General features: G+C 37.2%; 2 protein-coding genes across 5 annotated transcripts in view; one reads left to right on the forward strand and one right to left on the reverse strand.

Annotated features, from left to right (window-relative positions):
- LOC137180111 (sialoadhesin-like) overlaps positions 1-23,270 on the forward strand; it is a 41,292-nt gene that overhangs the window by 1,490 nt on the left and 16,532 nt on the right. The window contains exons 1-10 of one of the 4 annotated variants that reach the window (XM_067585344.1): positions 7,838-8,046; positions 8,294-8,596; positions 8,676-8,909; positions 9,074-9,178; positions 9,503-9,718; positions 10,347-10,682; positions 11,916-12,321; positions 12,417-12,474; positions 12,737-12,927; positions 13,287-14,763. In XM_067585344.1, coding sequence (XP_067441445.1) covers positions 7,992-8,046; positions 8,294-8,596; positions 8,676-8,909; positions 9,074-9,178; positions 9,503-9,718; positions 10,347-10,682; positions 11,916-12,321; positions 12,417-12,474; positions 12,737-12,927; positions 13,287-13,290 — 1,908 coding nt within the window. In that variant the 5' untranslated portion in view covers positions 7,838-7,991 and the 3' untranslated portion in view covers positions 13,291-14,763. Of the gene's footprint in view, positions 1-258; positions 475-1,947; positions 2,287-3,343; positions 3,678-3,773; positions 3,820-5,534; positions 6,166-7,837; positions 8,047-8,293; positions 8,597-8,675; positions 8,910-9,073; positions 9,179-9,502; positions 9,719-10,346; positions 10,683-11,915; positions 12,322-12,416; positions 12,475-12,736; positions 12,928-13,286; positions 14,764-23,270 lie in introns of those variants that run through there. The other 3 variants (XM_067585341.1, XM_067585343.1, XM_067585345.1) reach the window with 3 other exon arrangements.
- LOC137180112 (85/88 kDa calcium-independent phospholipase A2-like) lies at positions 14,930-22,218 on the reverse strand. Its single transcript, XM_067585346.1, has 11 exons — positions 22,106-22,218; positions 21,462-21,552; positions 20,244-20,407; positions 20,014-20,164; positions 18,916-19,052; positions 18,606-18,671; positions 18,114-18,268; positions 17,973-18,024; positions 16,829-16,944; positions 16,506-16,579; positions 14,930-16,139 (listed from the first exon to the last, which is right to left on the reverse strand). Exons 1-11 carry the CDS (start codon positions 22,194-22,196, stop codon positions 15,995-15,997), a joined length of 1,242 nt encoding a protein of 413 aa, XP_067441447.1. The 5' UTR covers positions 22,197-22,218; the 3' UTR covers positions 14,930-15,994.

The following is a 23,270-nucleotide window of genomic DNA, read 5'->3' on the forward strand; positions in this document are numbered from 1 at the left end:
TTAAAACAATATTTTAAGAACAGACATCTTATTGACCATGAATCATTTATTTTCATATCAATATTTTCATGTCATATCTTTGCCTTCTTTATTTTCTAATTTTTACTGTTACTAACATGTTTACTACAGTTCCACACATTCTTCTTTTCTGCACTAACCACACTTTAATACTTTTGTAATCAATATATTATTTTTATTTAATTCAATATGACGCACATAAACTGTTGACTGAGAAATGTTTTTAACATCTCCTAACAGAAGTAGGTCTACAAAGGACTCCTGCAGAGGTGAATCATACTAGACTGACCTGTAACACCAGCTGTCCACTGACTGACAACCAAAGTGCCTATAGATGGTACAATAACAGACTCTTAATGTCTGAGAAGACACAGCAGCTTTCAGTTCTCAGCTCCTCTGCTGATATCTTCTCCTGTGCTGTCAAAGACCACGAGGATCTGCACTCTGCTGAAGTCTGTGAGTATAAATCAACTTACAGTCTGTTATTACTGTTATATTATAGGATGGTACATTTGTCTTTAGTTTGCATGCTTATTGGGCAACATGAAATGTATTTCAGAGGTGTTGATTCAACCTGATTTTCATTTTCTTTGTAGTGTTATTAATCCATTATCTGACTTATGATTTAGTCAGTGATGGAGGTGATCTGCTGGTAACCAGTGTGTCTTATTAAAGACAACATGAACTGCTGATTAGTGTTTGTTGATTTGTTGATATGACTCGCTTGTGAAGCTGTCAATCACAGTCTGTATAATGACAACACATAATAATCACACAATGATTACACATTAGAAATTTAAAAATACTTAACCGTTTCATTTTAGAGTTGTGTTAGTGTTATGAACATATACACATTATTACACTAACCACAAATATCCTGACTTACTATTTAGCCTACAGTAGGCTTAGTATGTATGATGATTGCATGAGACGTAGTGACACTACTCATGCATTATTCACTTCCTGAAAAATCCCCAATCACTATGCTGATGAGGGTCTCTGGGTGTCACAAATAGGCAAATAAACCAAAAGTTGCTCTGTAAAGTAGGGTTTGTCACTCTACTCTGTGATGCAATAATGATCTTGCAGATATTAAAAAGTTGCTTTCACAACTTGTGGACACTAGATGTCCCTGTGCGACCATGTCTGATCAAAGAGTCAATGTGGGGAAACAGGAGCATTTTCTCATCATAAAGCTATTCATAAAACTACAAATCGGACTACAGCTATAAATTGATGAAACCATTTCCTTCTACAACACTCAACTGTAAAGAACAGAAAATTGAACTGAATTTACAAATTGCCTTAGACTGTTTGTGACTCTGAATGAACAAAGGTGCCTACGAGAAGTGTGCTCTTGTCAACTTACTGCACATGCTCACAGAGGAAAAATGCACAAACCTTCAAAACTGAAATAAGATTTATTTTATAATATATGACTTATTTTTTGATAGGGTTTGTGGTCCACCTCAAGATTTTATGTGTAGTTTATTTGCAAAAATAACAAGAATGAAAAAAACATAATGCATTAAAGGAGTTAAAATAGATTGTGCTGGTGAGATTTTAAAAAAACCTCAAAAGGGCTCATAAAGGCAACTCACCAAAAATGAAAAAAAATAGAATAGAAGAATAGAAGAATAAAACAGAATAAAAAAAAAACAAAACATACATACTATACTATATATACACATGTTCAACATATACTGTACATTGAACACTGATATACACTATTTTTCTATTCTTGATGGAAAAACAAAAACTTGATCTGTTTTTTTCTTTTTGCATTTTCCAAATTGGATAAAATAATTGATTGAAGATATTTAAAGACATTGCAAAAGAATGACAATGGTGGAAACTGAATGAATAGTCATTCAGACATTTAACCTAAAAACTACTGTAAGTCTATTCAGTCTGTTCTGTCTATTTCAGGTGTTGAGGATAAGAACTGCTCAAGTGTGAATTATGTCAGGAGGAGGATCTGTGCTCTGGAAGGCTCTTCAGTGAACATTTCATGTAATTACTCGTATCCTAAAAACCAGAGGCCCAATTCTAAATTATGGTATAAAATAACAGCAGGTGGTGAGGAGGAAGTTGAAAAGGTGATTAAGCTTGCAGGTCGTGTAGAGTATCATGACAGTGTGAATAACCAACACGTCCTGAGAATCAAACATCTGAAGAAGAACGACTCTGCAGAATACACATTCAGATTGGAACATCATGAAGGACGGAAACAGCCGGATTTTCCTGGAGTGACTTTGGTTGTCACAGGTAATTCTTACATTTAAATGCTTTGTAATGATGCAGATTGCAGAGTGGGTTTGTCTAAAAAATAGAAACAAGAATGACTGATTGATTACAGTGCTTTTTTGTTTATTTTTCCTTATTGGAAAAATAAACAAAAGCTGCAGCTGAAATATCAATTTGTCTAGTTAGGTGATTAAGGTAAATAAATACCAGAGACAATATTTTTCCTGCAGTCCAACTGCCTTTAATAAATCAGTAAAGCGTATGCATACGGGCTCCCTGAGCTCTGCAGCAAGAGGAACACCTTGAATAGCTCACACAAACACTTTATACTTTCAGCCTCCACCCAACACAACTGTTAACACACACACACTTTGTGAGTAGTCATACTCTTCTGTCTGCAGACATCTGTTTCCTGTAAGATAATCAATAATAATTCCATATGTTGTGTCATGCCTGTCTTGTACAATTTCCAGTTTGCATTTAGTTCCCTTTTCTAACTATCACTTCTTAGAATCGGAGTCAACGTGTATCATTCACTTCAGATAACCTTTTCTATTTCTTCTTTCCTAACAAACTAGACATTAATTTGCCTACATTAACAAGGTGCAAAGCATCTTTAAAGACAAAATCAATCAGTTGATCACACTTCTACACTGGATTAACGATCATCAAAATATTAATACAATAATATAGTAATTTCTTTCAATTGTTCTCTCTCATTAGCATAAAGGTAGAACAAAAGTAGCAAAACTGCAGAAAGTCTTATTGTAGGGTGGATGGTTGGTCATACAAAGCAGGTGACTGGCAACAAAAATCAGTGTTTGTGTCCCAATCAGCATTAGATTCTTTTAAGGAGATCTTTCCTCCAACAAAGTAGCCGTAGTTGCCTACATTTAATCAGACCTTGAACCTCAGGGTGGTAGAACAGAAAACGCTCATACGAGTCACTTATGGAACACATGTTACAGGTTTGACAAATGAGGAATTTGGTCATTTAGGAATAAGGACTTATTATTTAGGTTTGATGACTTATGGATGTCTTTTTTTACATTTACTGACCAATTTAACCATTTTTCAGGCCTGAGAGTGATGTTGCATCCTGCTGTGGTGGGAGAGGGCCAAAGAGTCACACTGACCTGCATGACCAGTTGTCCTCTGACTGACAACACAACCTACATTTGGTATTTGAACAAACAACCTGTGAACCTGCCACACAACAAAAGCAAACAACTGGTACTAGACCCAGTCAGCAGTCATCATGCAGGAAACTACTCCTGTGCTGTGACATCTCACAAGAACTTCAACTCCAGTGAAGGGACTCTTACTGTTGAAAGTAAATGCACATTTGCTGCAGGAGCTGTTGTTGCTCTCCTAGTTATAACACCTCTTTTGGTCTTCTTGTGGATTAGGAGGTAAGCAAAACCCTGCTCTGTTGCAAGAAATTACATTTAATTTCTAACCTGAAATCACTCATTCATGTATATATATTCATTTGTTTCACTATCTAGGAAAAGAAGGACTTAAGCTACCGAAGCAACAGTCAACATGGAGCAGGTAAAGAACAGAAATTTCAAAAACATTTTGCACAATGTTTAATTTTTAAAGTCAAAATTACGTTAAAATTAATTTTCACTGAGAACTCTGTATATAGGTCCTTGGTATTTGTTTTGACTTATATACTTGTGTACTGTAAATACCAAAAAGAAGAAATTCAATTCAATTGTGCCTCAATAGCTCCCCCCACATTAGTGTTCTCCAGCTGACAACAATGGTTTGGTAATTTGATTGGTGCGACATCAGTGTGAGCAGGCACTAAAAATGGTTCATACATTGTTAGTCCTTGCTAGTCATTGTTAGCTGTTACTTGGTTCCATTTGTGATTTGAACACTGATTACAGTACGTTACTCACTGATTAAATTCATGGGGGGCTGCTGATATTAAAGGACCCATTGCTGTTAGTTTCAACTTATACTTTTGACAGTCTGATCATTTTCCATCACCATACTGTATATGGACCTGTGAAAAAGAAACATCTAACGCTAACTAGACCTCCTCCTTTTAATAATGTGGGACAAACACAGCACTGAGTGTGCAGAATGACTCAGCAGGAGTTGAATAACGTGAACAAAAATGACGTTTTGTGGGAATCAGTGCTAAAATTAACAAGCTAGTTTACATAGCTCTCACTTTCTGAGTGGAAGCTAGTTAGTCCAGCTTTCTAGTTTCCAGTTTCTGAGTGAAATACAAACTTCACAGCATGATGGGTCCTCCCAAATACTGAATATTGTAAATGGACAGATGTCTTTAATCACTAAGAGGACATAACCAACAGTATGTGAACTTGTTGATAAGGGGAAAAAACATCCTGATACAAGATGTTTTTTCCCTTTATCAGCAACATCAGAGGTTATACAGAGTATGATGTGCTCTAGTCAGTTGAGCAGCAGCAAGCTGACAGTATGTCTCCTTACAACGACAGCATTCAAATGCCTGTCAATCGCTACAAAGGGAAACACCCACCCACAGGCCTGAAGCTAAGACATTGTTTCCACAAATATGTCCAAAAATTATTTGATCTTCTTTTGAAACACTGAGAATTATGCACAATATCTGCAGTTTCATGATTGTTTATATTTCCTTTCACAAAATTTGGAGACAATTCAAATTTCAGTTTGACTTTAATGACAGGTCACTAAGATTTAAAACTCACATTGTAGGTCAATTTTACTTAATTAATTAAAAACACTTCGGGCCTTCATAGACTTTCAAGTAAGAAAGTAGGATTTTTTACCTGAGTGTGCAGGATTTGCAGTTCCTTCTCAAAGAACAGAATATTTTAAATTCTGCTGCATTGGAAAAACATCACCTTCATCTGTCCTGCTTCCCCTCAGATGGGATGATCCTTCAAGTTACACAAAACAACACAGAAGTACATTGTACAGTACCATTAGTTTTATGGGACCAAATTTTGCAACGTAGATGTGCTGTATATCTACAATTTCTTCTACTGCAGTCCACATTACACAGCTACATTAGTCTTCCAACACAAATCAGCCATTTGTAAATCATTTGATATGGATTAATCATTCATTCATTCATTCATTAATCATTTATCATTGATATCATGAAGATCACTCTGACCTAAAAACTATCTGTAAAAGAGAATAAACATATTTTGGACAAACTAATTATCCTTCTAAGGCTGTGAGGTCAGCAGTTTAGTGCCCCACAATGTAAACTAATATTATTTGTCTTGTCTTCTCATCAGTTAAACCCTGGTCCTGTGAATGAAAACATCTCAGCCCAACCAACACAGCAGGATGATCTTCACTGTAGCAGAGTCCACTTCTCTAAGACCCAGACACATCCTCTCTACCCCAACGTTCAGCCTCACAAACACTTTGAAACAGCAGATCGAGTGTATCTGAAGACTTTTTCACATTTGCTAGAAAGAAGACAACACTTGTAATATAGAGAATAATTATTGTGATACATATGTGTTTTGGCTTGTGTCCCTCATCAGTGGAACACACAGAGAACATTTAAATGAGATGAAGTATGATGTAAATATTTGGACCACATTTTCTCATGCTGTCTTGTTTTGTGCAGATTTTTAGATTTGTTGTGGATTGTTGACGGACATGTTGCATCATTGAGAACAGGATACTTATAGTAGATTAACCAATGGCATTGCCAGACCACAATGCAATGCCATGTAAGCTTATTGAAACATTTTGTGTTTTTTTTCTGGTGTGCTTCATGTTGTATTACTGTGCTTTCTGTTTGATTTGCAGTTATAACTGTAAAAATGCTTTCGTAAAACTTATTTTGCTCTCAGAAACATGTTCTACTCTGCATGTTCTGTAGTGTATGATGTGATCATAAAAACTATGTCTGCAGCTTCCTATTCACAACTGTTTTTTTTTCACCATGAAACAAACACAGACAACCTCACACCTCTCTGACCAACGCTGGCAACTTTGACACCTTTTTATGATAACTTGATGCAGCTGTACACTGCTGCATTTTACATGATGAGCCGATACATTACTTAAAAAGAAGAAACAATGACACCTTAAAGTAAATATGAAGGTTTTCCATGTCAAAATATGACATCAAATAACTAAACAACTGCTGCACTACATAGATTGTTTATCTGAGGTTTTACTATAAACTATTTACTATTCTCTATAAACCTGCTCTTAATTTAGACTTTTCAATTACATTTTTTATGAGCTTTCATAAAGTCAGCAGTTATGATGCAGCAGATACAAACATTGTTATACAATCAACTTATAGACCCAGTATTGGTGCCAACATTAATGTTATTATTTACACCTGTACTTTTTCTGCTTGAACAAGTCAAAGTGTTTGCTGTGAAAAAGGTCCACTGATTAGAAGCGAGGGACTAAAACAACCATGTTGTTGGCAGAAATTGGATGTGTGTTTACTGGTTTCAGCCCCAACATCTCAGGTATAAATGTTTATCCTCTCTGATGTAATGAATATTTACTGTAAACTGTAAGACATACACATAACATTTTTAATGGAATTTAAGAGTTATAGTGTGGACAATTTGTAGAAAACTGCAGATTGATACAGAAAACAGAAAGGAAGAATAAAAAAAGGCTCTCAAGATTTTCACTTCATCTGGCAGAATGAGCTCTTCAGATGTCCTTCATGTACAACATATTATACTATTATTAGTCCTATTCTGCATGCTCTGCAGGATTTTAAGTTACCATAAACTTCTGCAGTTTCCACCACAGAATCCACCATCAAAGTCCATAGACAGCTTCACATCTCTTTGTTCTCACTTCAGTAGTTTTTACAACTTTTCAATGAAAATATAATGCAGTTTAACACTAAAATATCTGGCATGAAGAACCAATACACTATAAAAACAGAAAATAAAAATAATAATTGTGATGAGATACAGAGTAAGAAATATAATGACATCCATAAGTTAAAGTCAAAGTCTTCTTTCTCAAATTATGACATCAAATAAACACTGCACTATGTAAGGTAGATTCTCTAATACAGGTTTGACTAAGAATAACAATGAGGAAGCAAGTGAATTTTATGTGTCAGAGTTTCATGCTGTACGTCTGCCCGCAACTCTCACATTGACCAACAGTCCATTTTGTCCTCTAAAGTCTTTTCTCTGTAAGAGTACTGTTGTTGATTTTGATGATTTATTTATAGTTTTACAGCTTCACATCTCTCTGTTCTCACTTCAGCAGTTTTTACAACCTTTCAATGAAAATATAATGCAGTTTAACACTAATATATCTGGTATGAAGAACCAATACACTATAAAAACTGAAAATAACAATAATAATTGTGATGAGATTCAGAGTAAGAAATATAATGACATCCACAAATTAAAGTCAAAGTTTTCCTTATCAAAATATGACATCAAATAAATACTGAACTATGTAAGGTAGATTCTCTAATACAGGTTTGACTAAGAATAACAATGAGGAAGGAAGTGAATTTTAGGTGTCAGAGCTTCATGCTGTGCATCTGCCCGCAACTCTCACAATGACCAACAGTCCATTCTGTCCTCTAAAGTCTTTACTCTAAGAGGACTGCTGTTGATTTTGACCATTTATTTATAGAGTTGATGTTTAATGAGCTTTCATAAACACAGCAGGTGTGGTAAGGCCATTAAAAAAATAATATAATCAACTTTATGTTTTGAAGCGGAGGGACTACAACAGCCATGTTGTTGGCAGAAGCTGGCTGTGTGTTTATGGCTTTCATTCTGTGCATCTCAGGTATGAATTATTGTTTATTTCTTCTTATAAATGACCGTAAATATGATATATACAATATGAGATTATTAACTGTAATCTGTAAAAGAAATAATGTTTTACTTGATTATTGGAGTTAAAATGTGCACAACTTGAAGAAAACTGCAGATTATACATCAAATGTCCTTAATTTACAATATTTCATACTATCAATATTTAGTGATTAGTACTAGAAGAATGTTATAACTATGAATCAATGCTTCTGTTAAAGGGGTTCAGGGACAAGCCAAAAGCATCTGTGCCTTAAAAGGTTCATCAGTGGATCTGCCCTGCTCAGCTCAACATCCCACTTCAAGCAGTAAATGGTTCACTGCACACTGGGATGGCTCCAAGTCTGTTCTCAAAGAGCTGTTTCCAGATGGAAATCGTGTAACATACAACATGTCTGAAGAGAGTCATCCAACTCTAACAATAAATGATCTAAGAAAGAGTGATGCAAAGGTTTACTGCTGTAGTGAGAATGCAGAAAACCCACAAGACTGCAGGCAAAGTGAAATCTTCCTCCGTGTTGCAGGTACAGTGGTTTTCACTAATGTATTACTTTAAGAATGAAATCAGAATATGAATTCTGACGTTATTCATCATCATCTCAGACCTGCAGGTGAAGGTGATTCCTGCCACAGAGGGACAGACAGTATCACTGATATGCAACACCAGTTGTCCTCTGACTGAAAACCCTGCAGCCTACATCTGGTACAAGAACAGAACGTTTCTCTATCAGGACTGGTCTCCCTGGTACCAACAGCTGGTCAGCAGTGAGGAAGCAGTCAGATACTCCTGTGCTATCAAAGACTACAAGCATCTCAGAGCTCCTGAAGTCTCAGTGGGTGAGTGACATCATTTGGCTCCTTTTCATGTTACAAAACTTCAAGTTAAACATTTTCAAGAATATTTTTACTAGTTAAGCTTTGCCTTAAATTATAAAGCCTATGAAATACTGTAACTAAGTGTTTACCATTTGAATTACTAAATGTTATTTGTTTTTGTTCAGATTCTGTCACATCGACCTGCTTTACTGTGACCTACGCTAAAGGAAGAATGTGTTCTAAAAAGCAGACATCAGTGGATGGGTCCTGCTCCATCACATATCCCAGAGGTTAACTTTCTCCAAACATCCACAAACATTTACACAAACACCACTCCCACCACCCACACCTAGAACACCTTTAAAACAATATTTTAAGAACAGACATCTAATTGACCATGAACCATTTATTTTCATATCAATATTTTCATGTCATATCTTTGCCTTCTTTATTTTCTAATTTTTACTGTTACTGACATGTTTACTACAGTTCTACACATTCTTCTTTTCTGCACTAACCACACTTTAATGCTTTTGTGATCAATATATTATTTTTATTTAATTCAACATGACACACATAAACTGTTGAAAAATGTTTTTAACATCTCCTAACAGAAGTAAGTCTACAAAGGACTCCTGCAGAGGTGAATCATGTTAGACTGACCTGTAACACCAACTGTCCACTGACTGACATCCAAACTGCCTATAGATGGTACAAGAACAGACTCTTAATGTTTGAGAAGAAACAGCAGTTTTCAGTTCCCAGCTCCTCTCCTGATGTCTTCTCCTGTGCTGTCAAAGACCACGAGGATCTGCACTCTGCTGAAGTCTGTGAGTATAAACCAACTTACAGTCTGTTATTACTGTTATATTATAGGATGGTACATTTGTCTTTAGTTTGTATGTTTATTGGGCAACATGAAATATATTTCAGAGGTGTCGATTCAACCTGATTTTCATTTTCTTTGTAGTGTTATTAATCCATTATCTGACTTATGATTTAGTCAGTGATGGAGGTGATCTGCTGGTAACCAGTGTGTCTTATTAAAGACAACATGAACTGCTGATTTGTGTTTGAGGTGATATGACTCACTTGTGAAGCTGTAAATCACAGTCTGTATAACGACAACACATAATAATTACACAATAATTACACATTAGAAATTTGAAAATACTTAACCGTTTCATTTTAGAGATTGTGCCATAAAGAAAAATTAAATGCAAGCTTCAGTATAAATCCAAACAATGTTTTACATTTTTTGTAAAGGAGCCATATAAAATATTTAAAGAGGCGCTTTAGCTGCTTTCACATTGTGTGATATTTCCTGATTTGCAGAAAACATGATTTATAAAAAACACCTGAACTTCTCCCACAGATTTTTTTATTTAAGTATTAGGCAAGGATACTTTAGCAGTTATTTAGAGTGACCCTATTTTAAGTCTTTAATCTATATTTCAGGTGTTGATGATGAGAACTGCTGGAGTGTAAATTATATCAGAAGGAGAATCTGCGCCCTGGAAGGCTCTTCAGTGGACATATCAAGTGAATATTTGTATCCTGACAACCAGCAGCCTGAGTCTAAAGTTTGGTATAAAATAAAGAGAAATGGTGAGGAGGAAGCTGTGAAGCAGACTGAGGATGCAGTTCGCATGCGGTATCTTGACATGAACAACCAGCACATCCTGAGAATCAAAAACCTGAAGAAGACTGACTCAGCAGAATACATATTCAGACTCCTAAAAGATGATGAAGTACGGAAGGGTAATCCACCTGGAGTGACTCTGATTGTCTCAGGTAATTCCTGTCTGTATACTTTTCAATAGAGACTGTGCTGCTCCCTCACCATGTACTAACAGCAGTCAGTTGACTTTACCCTTTAATGCCTACAAGAGGACTAAAGGCTGGTTCATGCTTAATATGAGAACACTAACAGTAGACAGTCAAAATTATGTAACTGTAGCTAAATTAAGTGCACACAATAAGCTGTATGCAGGGTTGTGCACCACCTGAAATTCATAACAACAAAGTGTAAAGATGCATCTGTGTTTTGTCAAAATCAGACCAGTGATTTCTTAAATATCACACAATAAATCATTCACAGTGAAGCCATGGTCCAATTATTCACAGTTTTAAGAACTTTAACAGATAAATCTTAATTTCACAACTTTGGCTAAATTAGGAGCCTGTATTCTGTCTACTGTCTCAATGGTTTAATTAAAACATCATGCATATTTAAATGTGTCAAATCATTGTAGAAGTTGTATCTCCACTAAAACAGTGTAGGAGAGAGAGAGAGCTCAACATGCTGCAACTTCAAAAAAATGCATGTAAACAGGCAAATGAAGAAAACATTTTCACCACTTTGGCACACAGTATAAAGAAATGTGCTTCAAATACAGGAAACACAAGCAGATAAAAGGGAAGTTACTGAAATGAAGAAGTGTCTGGGGGACATGAAAAACTGTCAGGATTTGCTTTTTAGTGTTCAAAAATGAGCTAACAATGTTTGTTTTAGTTTCAAATTTGATTTTGTGTGTAACCTACAAGCCTATTTACTACTCTGTACAGTTTGCATTGTTTATTTATTTACAGTGTATTTCTTTATGTTACATATGTGTCAAAAAGATGAAGATCTTCATTTGTTTGTGTTTTAATAAGTTGCAGTGCATTGAGCTCTCTCAGCCACCATAGTTAGAGAGGAGATCAGAATGGATGGATGAGCCTACAAAGGCTGTGACTCTGACACAGGAGTCTGTGCTTCATGTCTCATCTTCTACAAAGCATTTTTTTAACCATGATGGTGATTTTAACTAAGAACAGTAGTTTTAGTTACCTAAACCTGTCTGTACCTTAAACATAGGAGTGGTAGATTAGAAAACACTTACTGTATATGAGTTGTTTTTTTATCATCATGTCATCTGAGTTGTTTTGAAGGACAGTGACAAACCTAGTTTGTAATTCAGGTATGAGGACTTTTGAGATGATACGTCTCTTTTACATTTACTGACTAATCTAATAATCTTTCAGACTTGGAAGTTAAGTTGCATCCTGCTGTGGTGACAGAGGGCCAGAGAGTCACACTGACCTGCAGTACCAGCTGTCCTCTGACTGACAACACAAACTACATTTGGTACTTGAACAGTCGACCTCTGATGGTGCCAGAGAGCCAAAACAAACACCTGGTTCTAGACCCAGTCAGCATTCAACATGCAGGAAACTACTCATGTGCTGTCAAAACCCACCAAAACATCAACTCTGGTGAAAAGACTCTCACTGTCCAAAGTATCACAGGAACATCAACAGCAGCAGTTGGAGTTGTTACAGCAACAATTCCTGCAACTGTTGAAGTTGTTACGGCAACAACTCCTGCAACTGTTGGAGTTGTTGCTGCTCTCCTGGTTATAATACCACTTACTGTCTTCTTCTGGATTAGGTGAGAAACACTGAGCTTTGTTTCAGAGTCATGACATTTACACACTAACCTGACATCATTTATTCATTTTTATATTCACTCATTTCACTAAGCAGGAGAAAGAGGTCCTCCAGCCGTTCTCCTAGACTTGAAACATCAGACAATATGGAGCAGGTAAAAACTGTTTTATCATTATTTTCAGTGTTGATAATTCTCTTGGAGAAACCCTAAATGGGGAAAAATATTTTTATTGTTATTCATGAAACTGTAACATATAGATACCAAACGTCTGTTATTACAATCATTTAATATACCTTCCAAAACCATTATCAGTTGTGCTCTACTCGGAATTGTTGCATATTTCTTTGTTATGGAGGATCAGCCAAAACTTTAAATACAACATAGTGTAGTATTATATATTTTGTTTCTTTATCAGCTAAACCCTGGTCCTGTGTATGAAGACATCTCAGCTCAAGCAACAGAGCAGGATGACCTTCACTACAGCAGTATTAACTTCTCTAAGAAACAGACAGATCCGCTCTACACCACCGTCCAGCCACATCAGCCCCAAGAACAGACGCATGTCCTCTATGCTGTTGTCCACTTTAGATCCAACACAACCCCTGAGTAAGCATCTCTTCATTACAACTGATTATATTTGAGGGAAATAAGAATTATGTAGCTTATTACAGGTTGGACTATATGATATCTCAGACCCTACTGGTACTGTTTTGATAAAACTTGTGGGTTAGGTTCTTTCACTGCGGTGTTTAAAGTCTACATTGATGATCACTGAACACACCAATGATCAGATTTTCATGAAACTTGCTTGAAAGGTTACTAGAATGTAGTTAAAGATTCTGAGAAGTATGACGAGACTGCATCAACTGAGAAAAATCGCTTTTCTTGTTTATTTATAAATAGCCTATTTTGAAACATAATGAACCCACATTACACTTATTCTTTTCTTTTTTCTTTTTTTTCAGGTAAATGGCCAGATGGTGGATCCCTAAAATTACACAGCAAACAAAAACCTAAAGAGAGTGAATGTAACCTTCCTTCATGATGTACAAAGGGATATGTTTCTGGTCTTACATGAGCGAGCACCTCAGGAGCACACTGGCAGTGATGGACATCCATAGAAACAAGGACCTTTTACAAGACATCCTGTTAAACCATTTTAACTCAATACAGTAATTTCACTATTGCCATGAAATGTTGAGCAGACTTTCATAGTGTCAACATACAAGAGTTGGACTACCTAATGCTCTTCAATACACAGTAAAAAAATCCTTTAACCACTTCTGTAAAACATAATAAGGACACAGTTTTGTAAAGTTATGAAAATATTTCAGTCAGTGCAGCCCAGTAGGACACAATCATACCTGGTAAATATCTTGAAAATTACCAAAAAACACATCTCTGACACTGACAACAAAAATCAAAAATTTTTGCCTCTCTTGCCTTTTATATTTATTCACAAAATGGAAAAATTTGAAGAGCAAGATTCACTGGTAGCCATTATTGGAGAGCCATTGTATTAAATGACTCACGGTAAGCTATTTCATATAAATATGCTAGCTAGCAGTAGCTATGCTAGGTAAAACCAACACACTGAAAAGCTACAGCCTTCTTTGTGTTGCTAAAGCAAATTAGCTACTTTTTCCTGTAAAATTACTTTAACTTACTTGTGCTATTAGTTTGTGTTAAAACTTATATGGGTAACTTTTGCTGTATTTAATATGATAATGTATGGCTCATGAAAAAAAACTCATCCAACATTATTTGTCTGCGTTGATACCTTTGTTGCCAATGAGTCATGCTAATTAGCAAACTTAACTAACATTAGCTTTAGTGGTCATATTTTGTATGTCAGTTTTTGTTTTGTGTTCTCTTGTTTGTTTGTTTCGTTAAGAGCAGCTAAAGGTATATATTTTTCGGACATAACATTACAGCAGTTGCCATGGTGATAGCAGAAATTTTGAAATTGTCACATTATTGATTGAAAGGTAATGTTAATGTCTCGCAACATTTTGATCAAAGTACTATTGTATAATTGCTAAAACACGTGATTATAAAAAAGGATATTGGACTAACCATGAAATGGTTAATAATTCATAATTACAGGTTTCCATTAAAGATGAAAATGAATCAGAATTTCTTTGTTTAACACAATGTGACATTACAATTAAAAAATGGTTTTACTTTCTCTTACAAAGCATCAGAGAATAATTAAAGCTTTTTAGCAGTTGTTGTCTTTAATGCTTTTCTTAAAGGGTCTTTCAACTAAGTTGAATGCAAAAGTTAAATGCAATTGTATGTTTTGAGTTTTGATGGTGGGATGACCCTTTTCTTTACTATGGATTGTACCTTTAAATAAAGTTGACTTACTTTAACTGATGCTCTGAATTGTTCAATGGTCACACAGCATTTAATTAATAAAACAGGGATCTAATCTTACCCGTGCTGAGTTAAATAACATGTCGGCTGAAAATCAAGTGCACAACAAAGAAACAAAACAGTCATGGACACAACTGAAGTCCATATTAATATATTTTATTACCATACCAGTATACACTTTGGTAATTAATCCATATACAAAAAAAGACATATGTAAATAATTTGTTACTTCTAGTTTAGGTTGTACAAACACCAGTGCAGTATTGTTTCTTTGTCTTTCAAGTAAGTTTATAATTCAAGTGTATAATTCCAGTTGTACATGTTAAATATTTGTTCAAGATACCTTTATGAAAGGTTGTAACAAGTGTACAGTGTGCAAGCAAGTTAGCAATGGGAGTGAGGTTATGTTTAAAGTCTAAATAACCTATAAAAAGGCATGACAGTGTGATGTGAATGAAAGAAAACAGTACAAATTTGGGCCCCAGACACATAAGGCAGATCTGGTTCATCATCACCATCATCCAAGCTGTGTTACAGTATATTGCAGATTTTGTTGCGCTACTGTAGGGTCCTTCTGATATGGCCTTAAGTAATATGTCTGTACATTGTCTTTGCAGCTACTTGGGTAAAAAAAAAAAAAAAAAAGAGGAACAACAAAATGAAGGATGACGAAGGGCGTTATGGTTTTATCACAACCAATGCGAACTGGATTCAAAATCTTCTCAAGCAACAATATAGAGAGGGAGAGGGTGACAGTAAACTGACACTATCACAGTCACAGTGTATACTGATCTTAGTATGATTTAGTTGGAACCACTTCCTCCTACAGTTCCCCTGTATTCGCATACCAAAGGAGGGAAACTCCACACTCTAATTCAGTGGTTTATATACAAACACATTAAACTTGATAAGCTCAGTGATAAGGTCATAAGATGCTACATAACTTGTCTTCCAATAGGCGACATCCTGTCAGTTGTTTTCCTGTTAGATTTCAGTCTCTGCCATGTTTTATACATTTGCTATCGTGTACTGACATTTGAGTGTAAATATGAAAGTCACTGTGATCACATCGGCTCAAGGGGTTTGTCTTAAAGAAAGAGCACACCGACATAGACATCATAGTTTCGATTCGAACACATGTCTCACTAATCTTTGTGCGTCATCCAATCACTCTTGTCTTTGACTCCACTCAAAAGACTCTCCTTTGCTCTCCTTTTCTCCATTTTGCTTTCACATTCCTTTCTGCTCTTATAGCCCCATCTTCATAGCCTTTCCTCATGATTTTCTTGTGCTTTCAGTTGTCCATTAGCACTTTTGCCAGGGATTGGAGGACTTCTCTCTTCTCATAAAGGTACATTTGGTTTTCCCACAGCATGTCCACCAGGACTGCGTCACTCACTTCATCCAACATCACCTCTTGAGACAGCTGGGGGCTCAATCTGTACAAAAGACAATAAATAAATAGTGAATTTTACATAGTTTTAAAGTACATTAGAGATAATAGACCAACCATGAATACTATAAATGCCCATTTGACAAACACAAACAGAAACAAACTTGATCAACATGCATCTCAGGCTGTAACGATGTGGGTCACTCAAGCTGAGCTTCACCCGAGCTTCAAGCCAGATGGTGTTGGGTGGTAAAGTTATACTGTCTATGATGTTATAGAGCTGCAGTGATGTCTAGTTTAGGCAAGGAACATAGCAGATAATCATTTACTCTTTGCCAGCTGGAGTTAAAACAGAGAGCAGAGACAGCAGTAAATAAAAAACTGAAGTGCTGCAGATTTATGGTCAGCTGACCTGTGGTAGATGGTGTAAATCATTTCACACCAGGCTCTTGCTCTGCCAACTGCACAGCCATCAGAATCTGTACACTGTCAAGTCAGAGAGAGAGGAAATATTAGAATTAGAGACACTTTCTGAAATGTTATTGATACTGGTTGTCATGTCCAAAATATCAGGAATATTAAAAGGCTTCACAAAAAGTGGAAAACACAACTCTGGCAGGATGAATTAATATGAAAAAACATATAGTTTCAGCTGTGGATGATGAGCGTTCAGCACTCATTGATTTACACAAGGAACAAGGTAAATTTAAAAGCAGGTGCTCAAACTATACTCACACAGTCCACCAGCATCTTGCCCAGCTCTTTGGCTCCTACAAAGCTCTTGGCCAGCTCCAGAGGGTTAGAAGGCCGGAAAACATCCACAGAGCTCACAACCACCTGAGGAGGTTTACCTGGAGACACACAGGAGCACAGATATTGTACAGCTGGAGGAGCAGGAGGAGTTTCTAAATTTAGTTACTCACTGTGAGTTGTGTAAATGTTTTTTGTTTAGTTCAGTGGTCAAAGCAAGGTACAAACATAGTAGGAGTTAGGGATGTAAATCACTCTGATTAGGCGTCAGATTTCTAATATCTCTTTGTAAGGACATGTTCCCCCCCCCCCCCCCCCCCCCCCCAACAGCAATTGAAAACATCCTTTAATCTATGCAATAATAATAATAATCAATAGTTTTCTTATTGTCAACAAATCTCATGTGCAGAGCCGAACCAACAATGAACTGATCCTACTTACAAGTATTGTGAGTTTATCCAAAGCCTGATATATCTTATTCCTCTGAGCTCCCCTGTTGTCATTAAGAACACGTCATATTGACCTTTCATCTTGACCTGTCATCATCTCTTGACTTTGCACTGAAATTTACAAAGTCAAGAGGTTGTGACATCTAGCACAACAAGCTATCAATACACTATAAACAGAACCACCTTAGCACAATGTGTTAGCACGCATCATGCTCAGTAGCGCCTGCATTACAAGGAACGTCTCTCCTGAGACTGAAAATGTTACTGCTGTTATTAATCTTTGGAGCCGTCTCTAAACAAACTACAGTAACTATTGACTTCGGGGGGAAGGAACATGTCACTCAAAGTGGTGTGGCTCATCGACATGTTTTTAATAGTTTTTGGACAACAACAGAGGTCTATGTCACAGAGGAATATGATATATTAGGCTTTGGATACACAGACAATACTTGTAAGTAGGATAGGTTCGTTGTTGGTTTGACTCTGCACATTAGATTTGTTTACAATAATAAAAATATAGAAAACCACCAGCCTTATACTTTAATAGACTCATGTTGAATAGTGAAGATGGGGTAAGACATAAACTAAGCTAACTAAACTAAGTGACCATTGGTTTTGCATGTAGAAAAGTTAGTGTGAATTACATTATTTGCCATTGCAGACACAACTGTGTGGCTTACCAGTTCCAAGGGAGACCACTATACCCAGCTTCTTGACCTCCGTCCCATGGCCCTGAGAGAGAAGAGTTAAAAAGAGAGATGATAGATTATTTGATTTTTTTTAAAAGGAGGACTAGATAAGTAAGGTGTTAGGTTACCTACCTCTGCTTTTAAGGCTTTGTTGTACTGATGGATTTCTGACATGGCGTCTAGTGTCGGGTTGTTGGCCAATAGCCCTCCGTCCAGAAAGCGGCCCATCGGTCGGAAGTAGGTGGGGGCAGCACCACTGGAGCGGGCAGCTCGCCACACAAGTTGTTCTGATGTAAAGATTTTAAAAAGTCATGAAACAATCGATCTAATCGACTAGTTTATCATTCTGGGTGCAAGCTTAAGTACAAAGTGAAATGTGCCAAAATGTCACTGTGTATCAATAACCGAGTTTTAAATAGTGAAGAAGTGAACACATTCATCCATGTTGAAAAGGGTGTGGGGCTGAAACATGTTTTTTGCTACTTTGCTATTTAAAGTATTCAAAAGCATGTATTCTGGATCATATTTATACATGAAAAAATGGGAGTTTGTGAGGTAATTTTGTGACTGACCAAGTTAAGTTCTTTGTGAACCTGTTCCTTTGTTTCTCACTCACAAACACACCTTCAGCTGTCACCTTCCTACGCTTTCTGGCTGGCTCCACTATCAACACATCCTCATCCTCCCATCCTGTAACAACAACATGGTTGCCACTCAAACAACACAACACAAATGGACTTCTCAGGCTTCAATTTCTAAATGAATATATAATCCTGAATGAACTGAGTATAATTTACCACCATGTGTAGAGTTAGAAAATACTTTACTGTGTCACCATCTGGTGGCAACATGACGGAAACTGTGGCAGACAGCAACACACACCACCAACCACCATTCATAAAACATTTGAGCACTAGTGCAGTAGGTCTAGTACCTTGTGGGACAGTGAGAGGCTGGAACGTGGCCGTGGTGGCATACGGGGGCTCTCTGTGGACGGAGGGAGGGTCATAGTTCCTGAAGATGTGCAGTTCTCCTGGATGTCTGTCAGCCAGAACACTGGTCACCATCACCCTGTACAAGAACAAATGTATGAGTGAAAAGATAATACAGTAGATGTGAGTTTAACATAAAAGGGTTAATTTTTGTCAGATATCTCAGCTTTTGTTCATAATAAAAGTGTTTGACAAGACATTCTGATCTAAACCTGAAAAACCAGCATTTTGACACCAAAATTTGCTCATTTACAGATTCTCGATCCTCTACTACTAGTTTTTAGCCATGCTAGCAGCATTGTTCAAGGGATGGTGAGGTCTGTCACTCATTCTTTCTTTCTCTCCACTCTGGTCCAGAATGAAATATCTCAATAACTACTGAACAGATTGGCATGACATTTTGAACAGATCTCCATTGTCCCCAGAGGACGCATCCTACTGACTCTGGTGATCGCCTGACTTTTCCTCCAGCGCCACTATGAGGTTGACATTTTTAGCTTGTAGTGAAATGTCTAGTGTCTCTAGTGCCTTTTTACACTTTTCTGCCTATTGCCTAGTGGACACATTTAATCCTAAAATCCCCTTCAAACTTGTTTTAAGACATAAAAATGTGTCTGATGTGGTTAGAAATTCTTAAAATGACATCTACTCTTTCTACCTCACTGAAAAATCCAGACTCTATGAATATGCAAATATTTTTTATTTCAAGATGTCTCCTACTTCACTGAAAAGTCCATTCTCACTGTATGTGCACTGGAGGTTTCAAATCTCCTCATCACACTTGTGTAAGTTTCATACTGGACCAGAATTAGCAAACTAGTTGTGATGTCACAAATTATGCTCATACGTACACAACTTTTCAATTAACACAGAAACTTTCCAGCCTCAGCAGTTGAATGTGAAAACAGTCTTCTAGTGTCAAACTCTGCACATACATCATTCTGTTAAGTGAAGCTCAAACATTCAAGTGAAGTAACAACGACAAAAACATATTTCTTCTAGGATGAAAGGACTTCAATAAGTTTGACATGAACAGTTACCTGGGGTATTGGACGTCTGTCATCTTGGTGTTCTCTCCGAATTCTTTCTTCAGGAAATCCTCCAGTGGTGCTGATTCATAGGGTCGTGACCCTTTGAACACCTGCTCTTTCATCCTGAAGTACAGGCAGCGAAGGTACTCCATGGACTTTCCTACACATTGAAGAGACGCCATTATTGTTTTGATGCTGGGTATGAAAACTCTTGGAAGCAGAAAGAAAAACACACTCACCGTGGATTATAGCGAGGGCCAGAATCCCTCCAGTGCTCGTGCCAGCCACCCAGTCGAAAAGCTCTCTGGTGGGCCGACCGGCCTCTCTCTCCAGAGCGATCAGCATCTGGATCAGCACCAGGCCTTTTATACCTCCACCATCCAGACACAGCAGTCTTTCCATCCTGCAGACGAGAGGAGATATCACTTTTTTTACACCAGAACTTTTTGTCTCATCTAAGACAGAAACACATACAAATAACATGTTTTCACGTTACAGTAATAATAATATATTATTTAAAAAAACAACTTTGCTATTATTATTCATTATCCTTTTGCTACCACATAGCCAGATGCGCAGAATTCATGGAAAAAATATGTGACTTTAAAGCAACATTATACAACTATTTACCTTAAAATAACAGCCTCATAATCATTTTGATGGTACACTGACTTGTAATAGAGAGAAAGGCGCCTCTTTCATTCCCACTCCGCTCCCTGAACGCCTGTTCTTGCACTATGTAACTTGGGTTGAGCAGGTACGATCCTTCACAAGAAATAGTAGTTACCTGGATGTAACTCCAGTTCTATGAGTACTGGCAGGTGGGTGTTCAGCTAATAAGCGACAGCTGGTGTGCCTGATGAGCCCTTTGGTGAATTATAATCACGTGTTATCTCACCTATGTGTAACTATATCGTTATCAATAGAATTAAGTTACATACTAGCGGCCACCAGACTGTATTTTCCGTGGTGTGTGAAGATGATGTGGATCGCAACATAAGTCGGTCAGTATAACGCTAGCTGTTAGCAGCTACATTTTAGCACACAGCTGCTGTGGGTTCAGACAATCATAGAAATAAGATCAGCCAGAGGCACAGCGAGGGATGTCACAACAGTAACCACGTGTCTAGACCACAAGTGTAGCAGTGAGTGCTCCGTCTGTGTGTCTACACTGGAAACGTTCTGTGTAGACACACAGACGGAGCACTCACTGCTGCTGCTGCTCTGCTAAACGTGCTGCTCATGCCACACTTGCAGTCTAGATACAGCAAGTGTTGAAGTCTGTTCCCCTTCAAATAATGTTCCCTCATGTTACAATAGTTCAGTATCAATAGTTCAGTATTAACTACCACTTGTGGCAGCAGAGGCTGCTGTTGCTGCTGCTCAGCAGAGGTTACATAATCTTGCTTTAACCATGAAAAACAGACGGGGAACTGTGGAATTACAAACATACTCACTTCCTTTTCCCCGTTTTGGGCCCGTCCACTTCAGATGTGCCTCTGCTCATTGCAGTGACTGCAGCCCCCACGAACATGATGTCCTCAAACCCTGTGAGCCAATCATAACAGCTATTGGTGTGGGACCAACACATGGCAACAGTATTGATCAAATTCATGTACAAAGGATGGAAAAGGAAAGGGGTCACTGGGTTTTCTACAAGCCACAGGGAAGTTATAGCAAGAATGTCAAGTAGATATGCGTGCATGTTGCTTTTATGTAAGGATACTTGCTTTATCTTTTTTAATTTACAAGAGCCTCTCACTCTCATACTGTCACATTCCTCAGCTCAGATTTCTCAGAAAATTCAGATCTTGTTGGGTCACTTGTGTACTCAAGTCATAATTCAAATCTAGCACTAAAAAAATAACCTCTTTCTGTTAAATACTTTCCACACGTTCCTTCTTTTTGTTATTTGGTATTTTAAGGATTAAGGATTATTCGAAAGTTGCACACAACATTTTTTTCACTAATCAGCAAACTAAAAAATGTAAAAAGTTATAGAAAATGTAAAAGAGCTCAAACAGAGACATATTCTGTTGATGAGAAAGCATTGAAACAGAGTGCAGTGAAGGGGAGGCAGAGGATGGGACGTTGGTGTTACCTATGCCTGGAGGTGGGGCCTTGTTGGAGATGGGGGGAGGACTGGCAGGGGAGGGGGGGAGGCACCGCTGGACCCCTACACTACACAGCATGTCCAGCAGTATCTTTCTATTCGGACCTTTCGTTTTAACGAAAAATCACACACACACATGCACGCAAATGGAGTTAGACATGCACAAACACCACAAAAAGCAGAGGAGAAGAGATAGAGGGTGATAGATAAGACACAGAGAGAGAAAGCAAGAATGTAAGCAGGATGTTAGCAATTATCATGCATTTACAAAAATCAATAAATGACAGCAAACTCCATTTACCATCTTTTCTGCTTCAGAGCATCAAGTATGCGGTTTCATACACATTTGTCTCCATGTGAAAACAACAAATATGCTCATATAATCATCTTGTTTCAATAGGCAGACAAATCCAGTAGAAACAATGCACAGACTTTTATTAGAAATCACTGAAATGTCAAATTATTTTGCCTTTTGCATGGCAATGTAAATGTTGTTCAGCTTTTGCAACTGAAATGTTTTGTAAGTGCTGCCCTCTGCTGTTGAACAGGTAGAACATGTGCAGATGGAGAAGGAGACTGGAGCTACATCAACTGAGAAGTTTTGGTTCCACAAAATCCCCTTACAGATCAGAGAGCAAGCTCTGAAATCACTGAGTAGCTGGAAATGATCAAATCAAAGCTTTATACATATGCTGCAAATGTACAATGGAGTGTGTGGTGTTTTTACATCATCCACGGTAAAGTTGCATGATGCACCTTTAAAAAGAAATGCTGCAAGCTTTGTAACCATGCTGCTTCTAAACAGTCACAAAACAATGAATTAGTAGCAAGTGCGGTACAACTGGTCTTTATATTTAGAGACAAGGCACTAAAGATTGTTTCATTTTATCATAACAACCATTTTCATGCATCGGCTTTACCATCTACATTGGAATACATGCTGTTAAATGAGACTATGGGTTAACATGTTATAATCTGATTAAACTAGAACAAACAGGCGTGTTAGGTCAGTCACATTAAGTTCTATAAATATAACACAGCTTTTCACTGTCCTAACTCAGAATTCCTACTCTGTTCCTTATTTTCCTGATTCAACTTCTGTATACCTTACAGTTTATATCTCTCTTTCCATCCCTCCTGTCTCTCTTACCTT

The sequence above is a fragment of the Thunnus thynnus genome, chromosome 3 (genome assembly GCF_963924715.1).
Source record: "Thunnus thynnus chromosome 3, fThuThy2.1, whole genome shotgun sequence".
NCBI classification, from domain to species: domain Eukaryota; kingdom Metazoa; phylum Chordata; class Actinopteri; order Scombriformes; family Scombridae; genus Thunnus; species Thunnus thynnus.

Coding starts and splice junctions, on each gene's coding strand:
- LOC137180112 (XM_067585346.1), bottom strand. CDS start 22,196: ATGCTGTGTAGTGTAGGGGTCCAGCGGTGCCTCCCCCCCTCCCCTGCC. Junction 18,672..18,915: donor GCCTCTCACTGTCCCACAAG/GTACTAGACCTA, acceptor TTGTTGTTACAG/GATGGGAGGATGAGGATGTG. Junction 16,140..16,505: donor ATTTACACCATCTACCACAG/GTCAGCTGACCA, acceptor TCTTTTGTACAG/ATTGAGCCCCCAGCTGTCTC.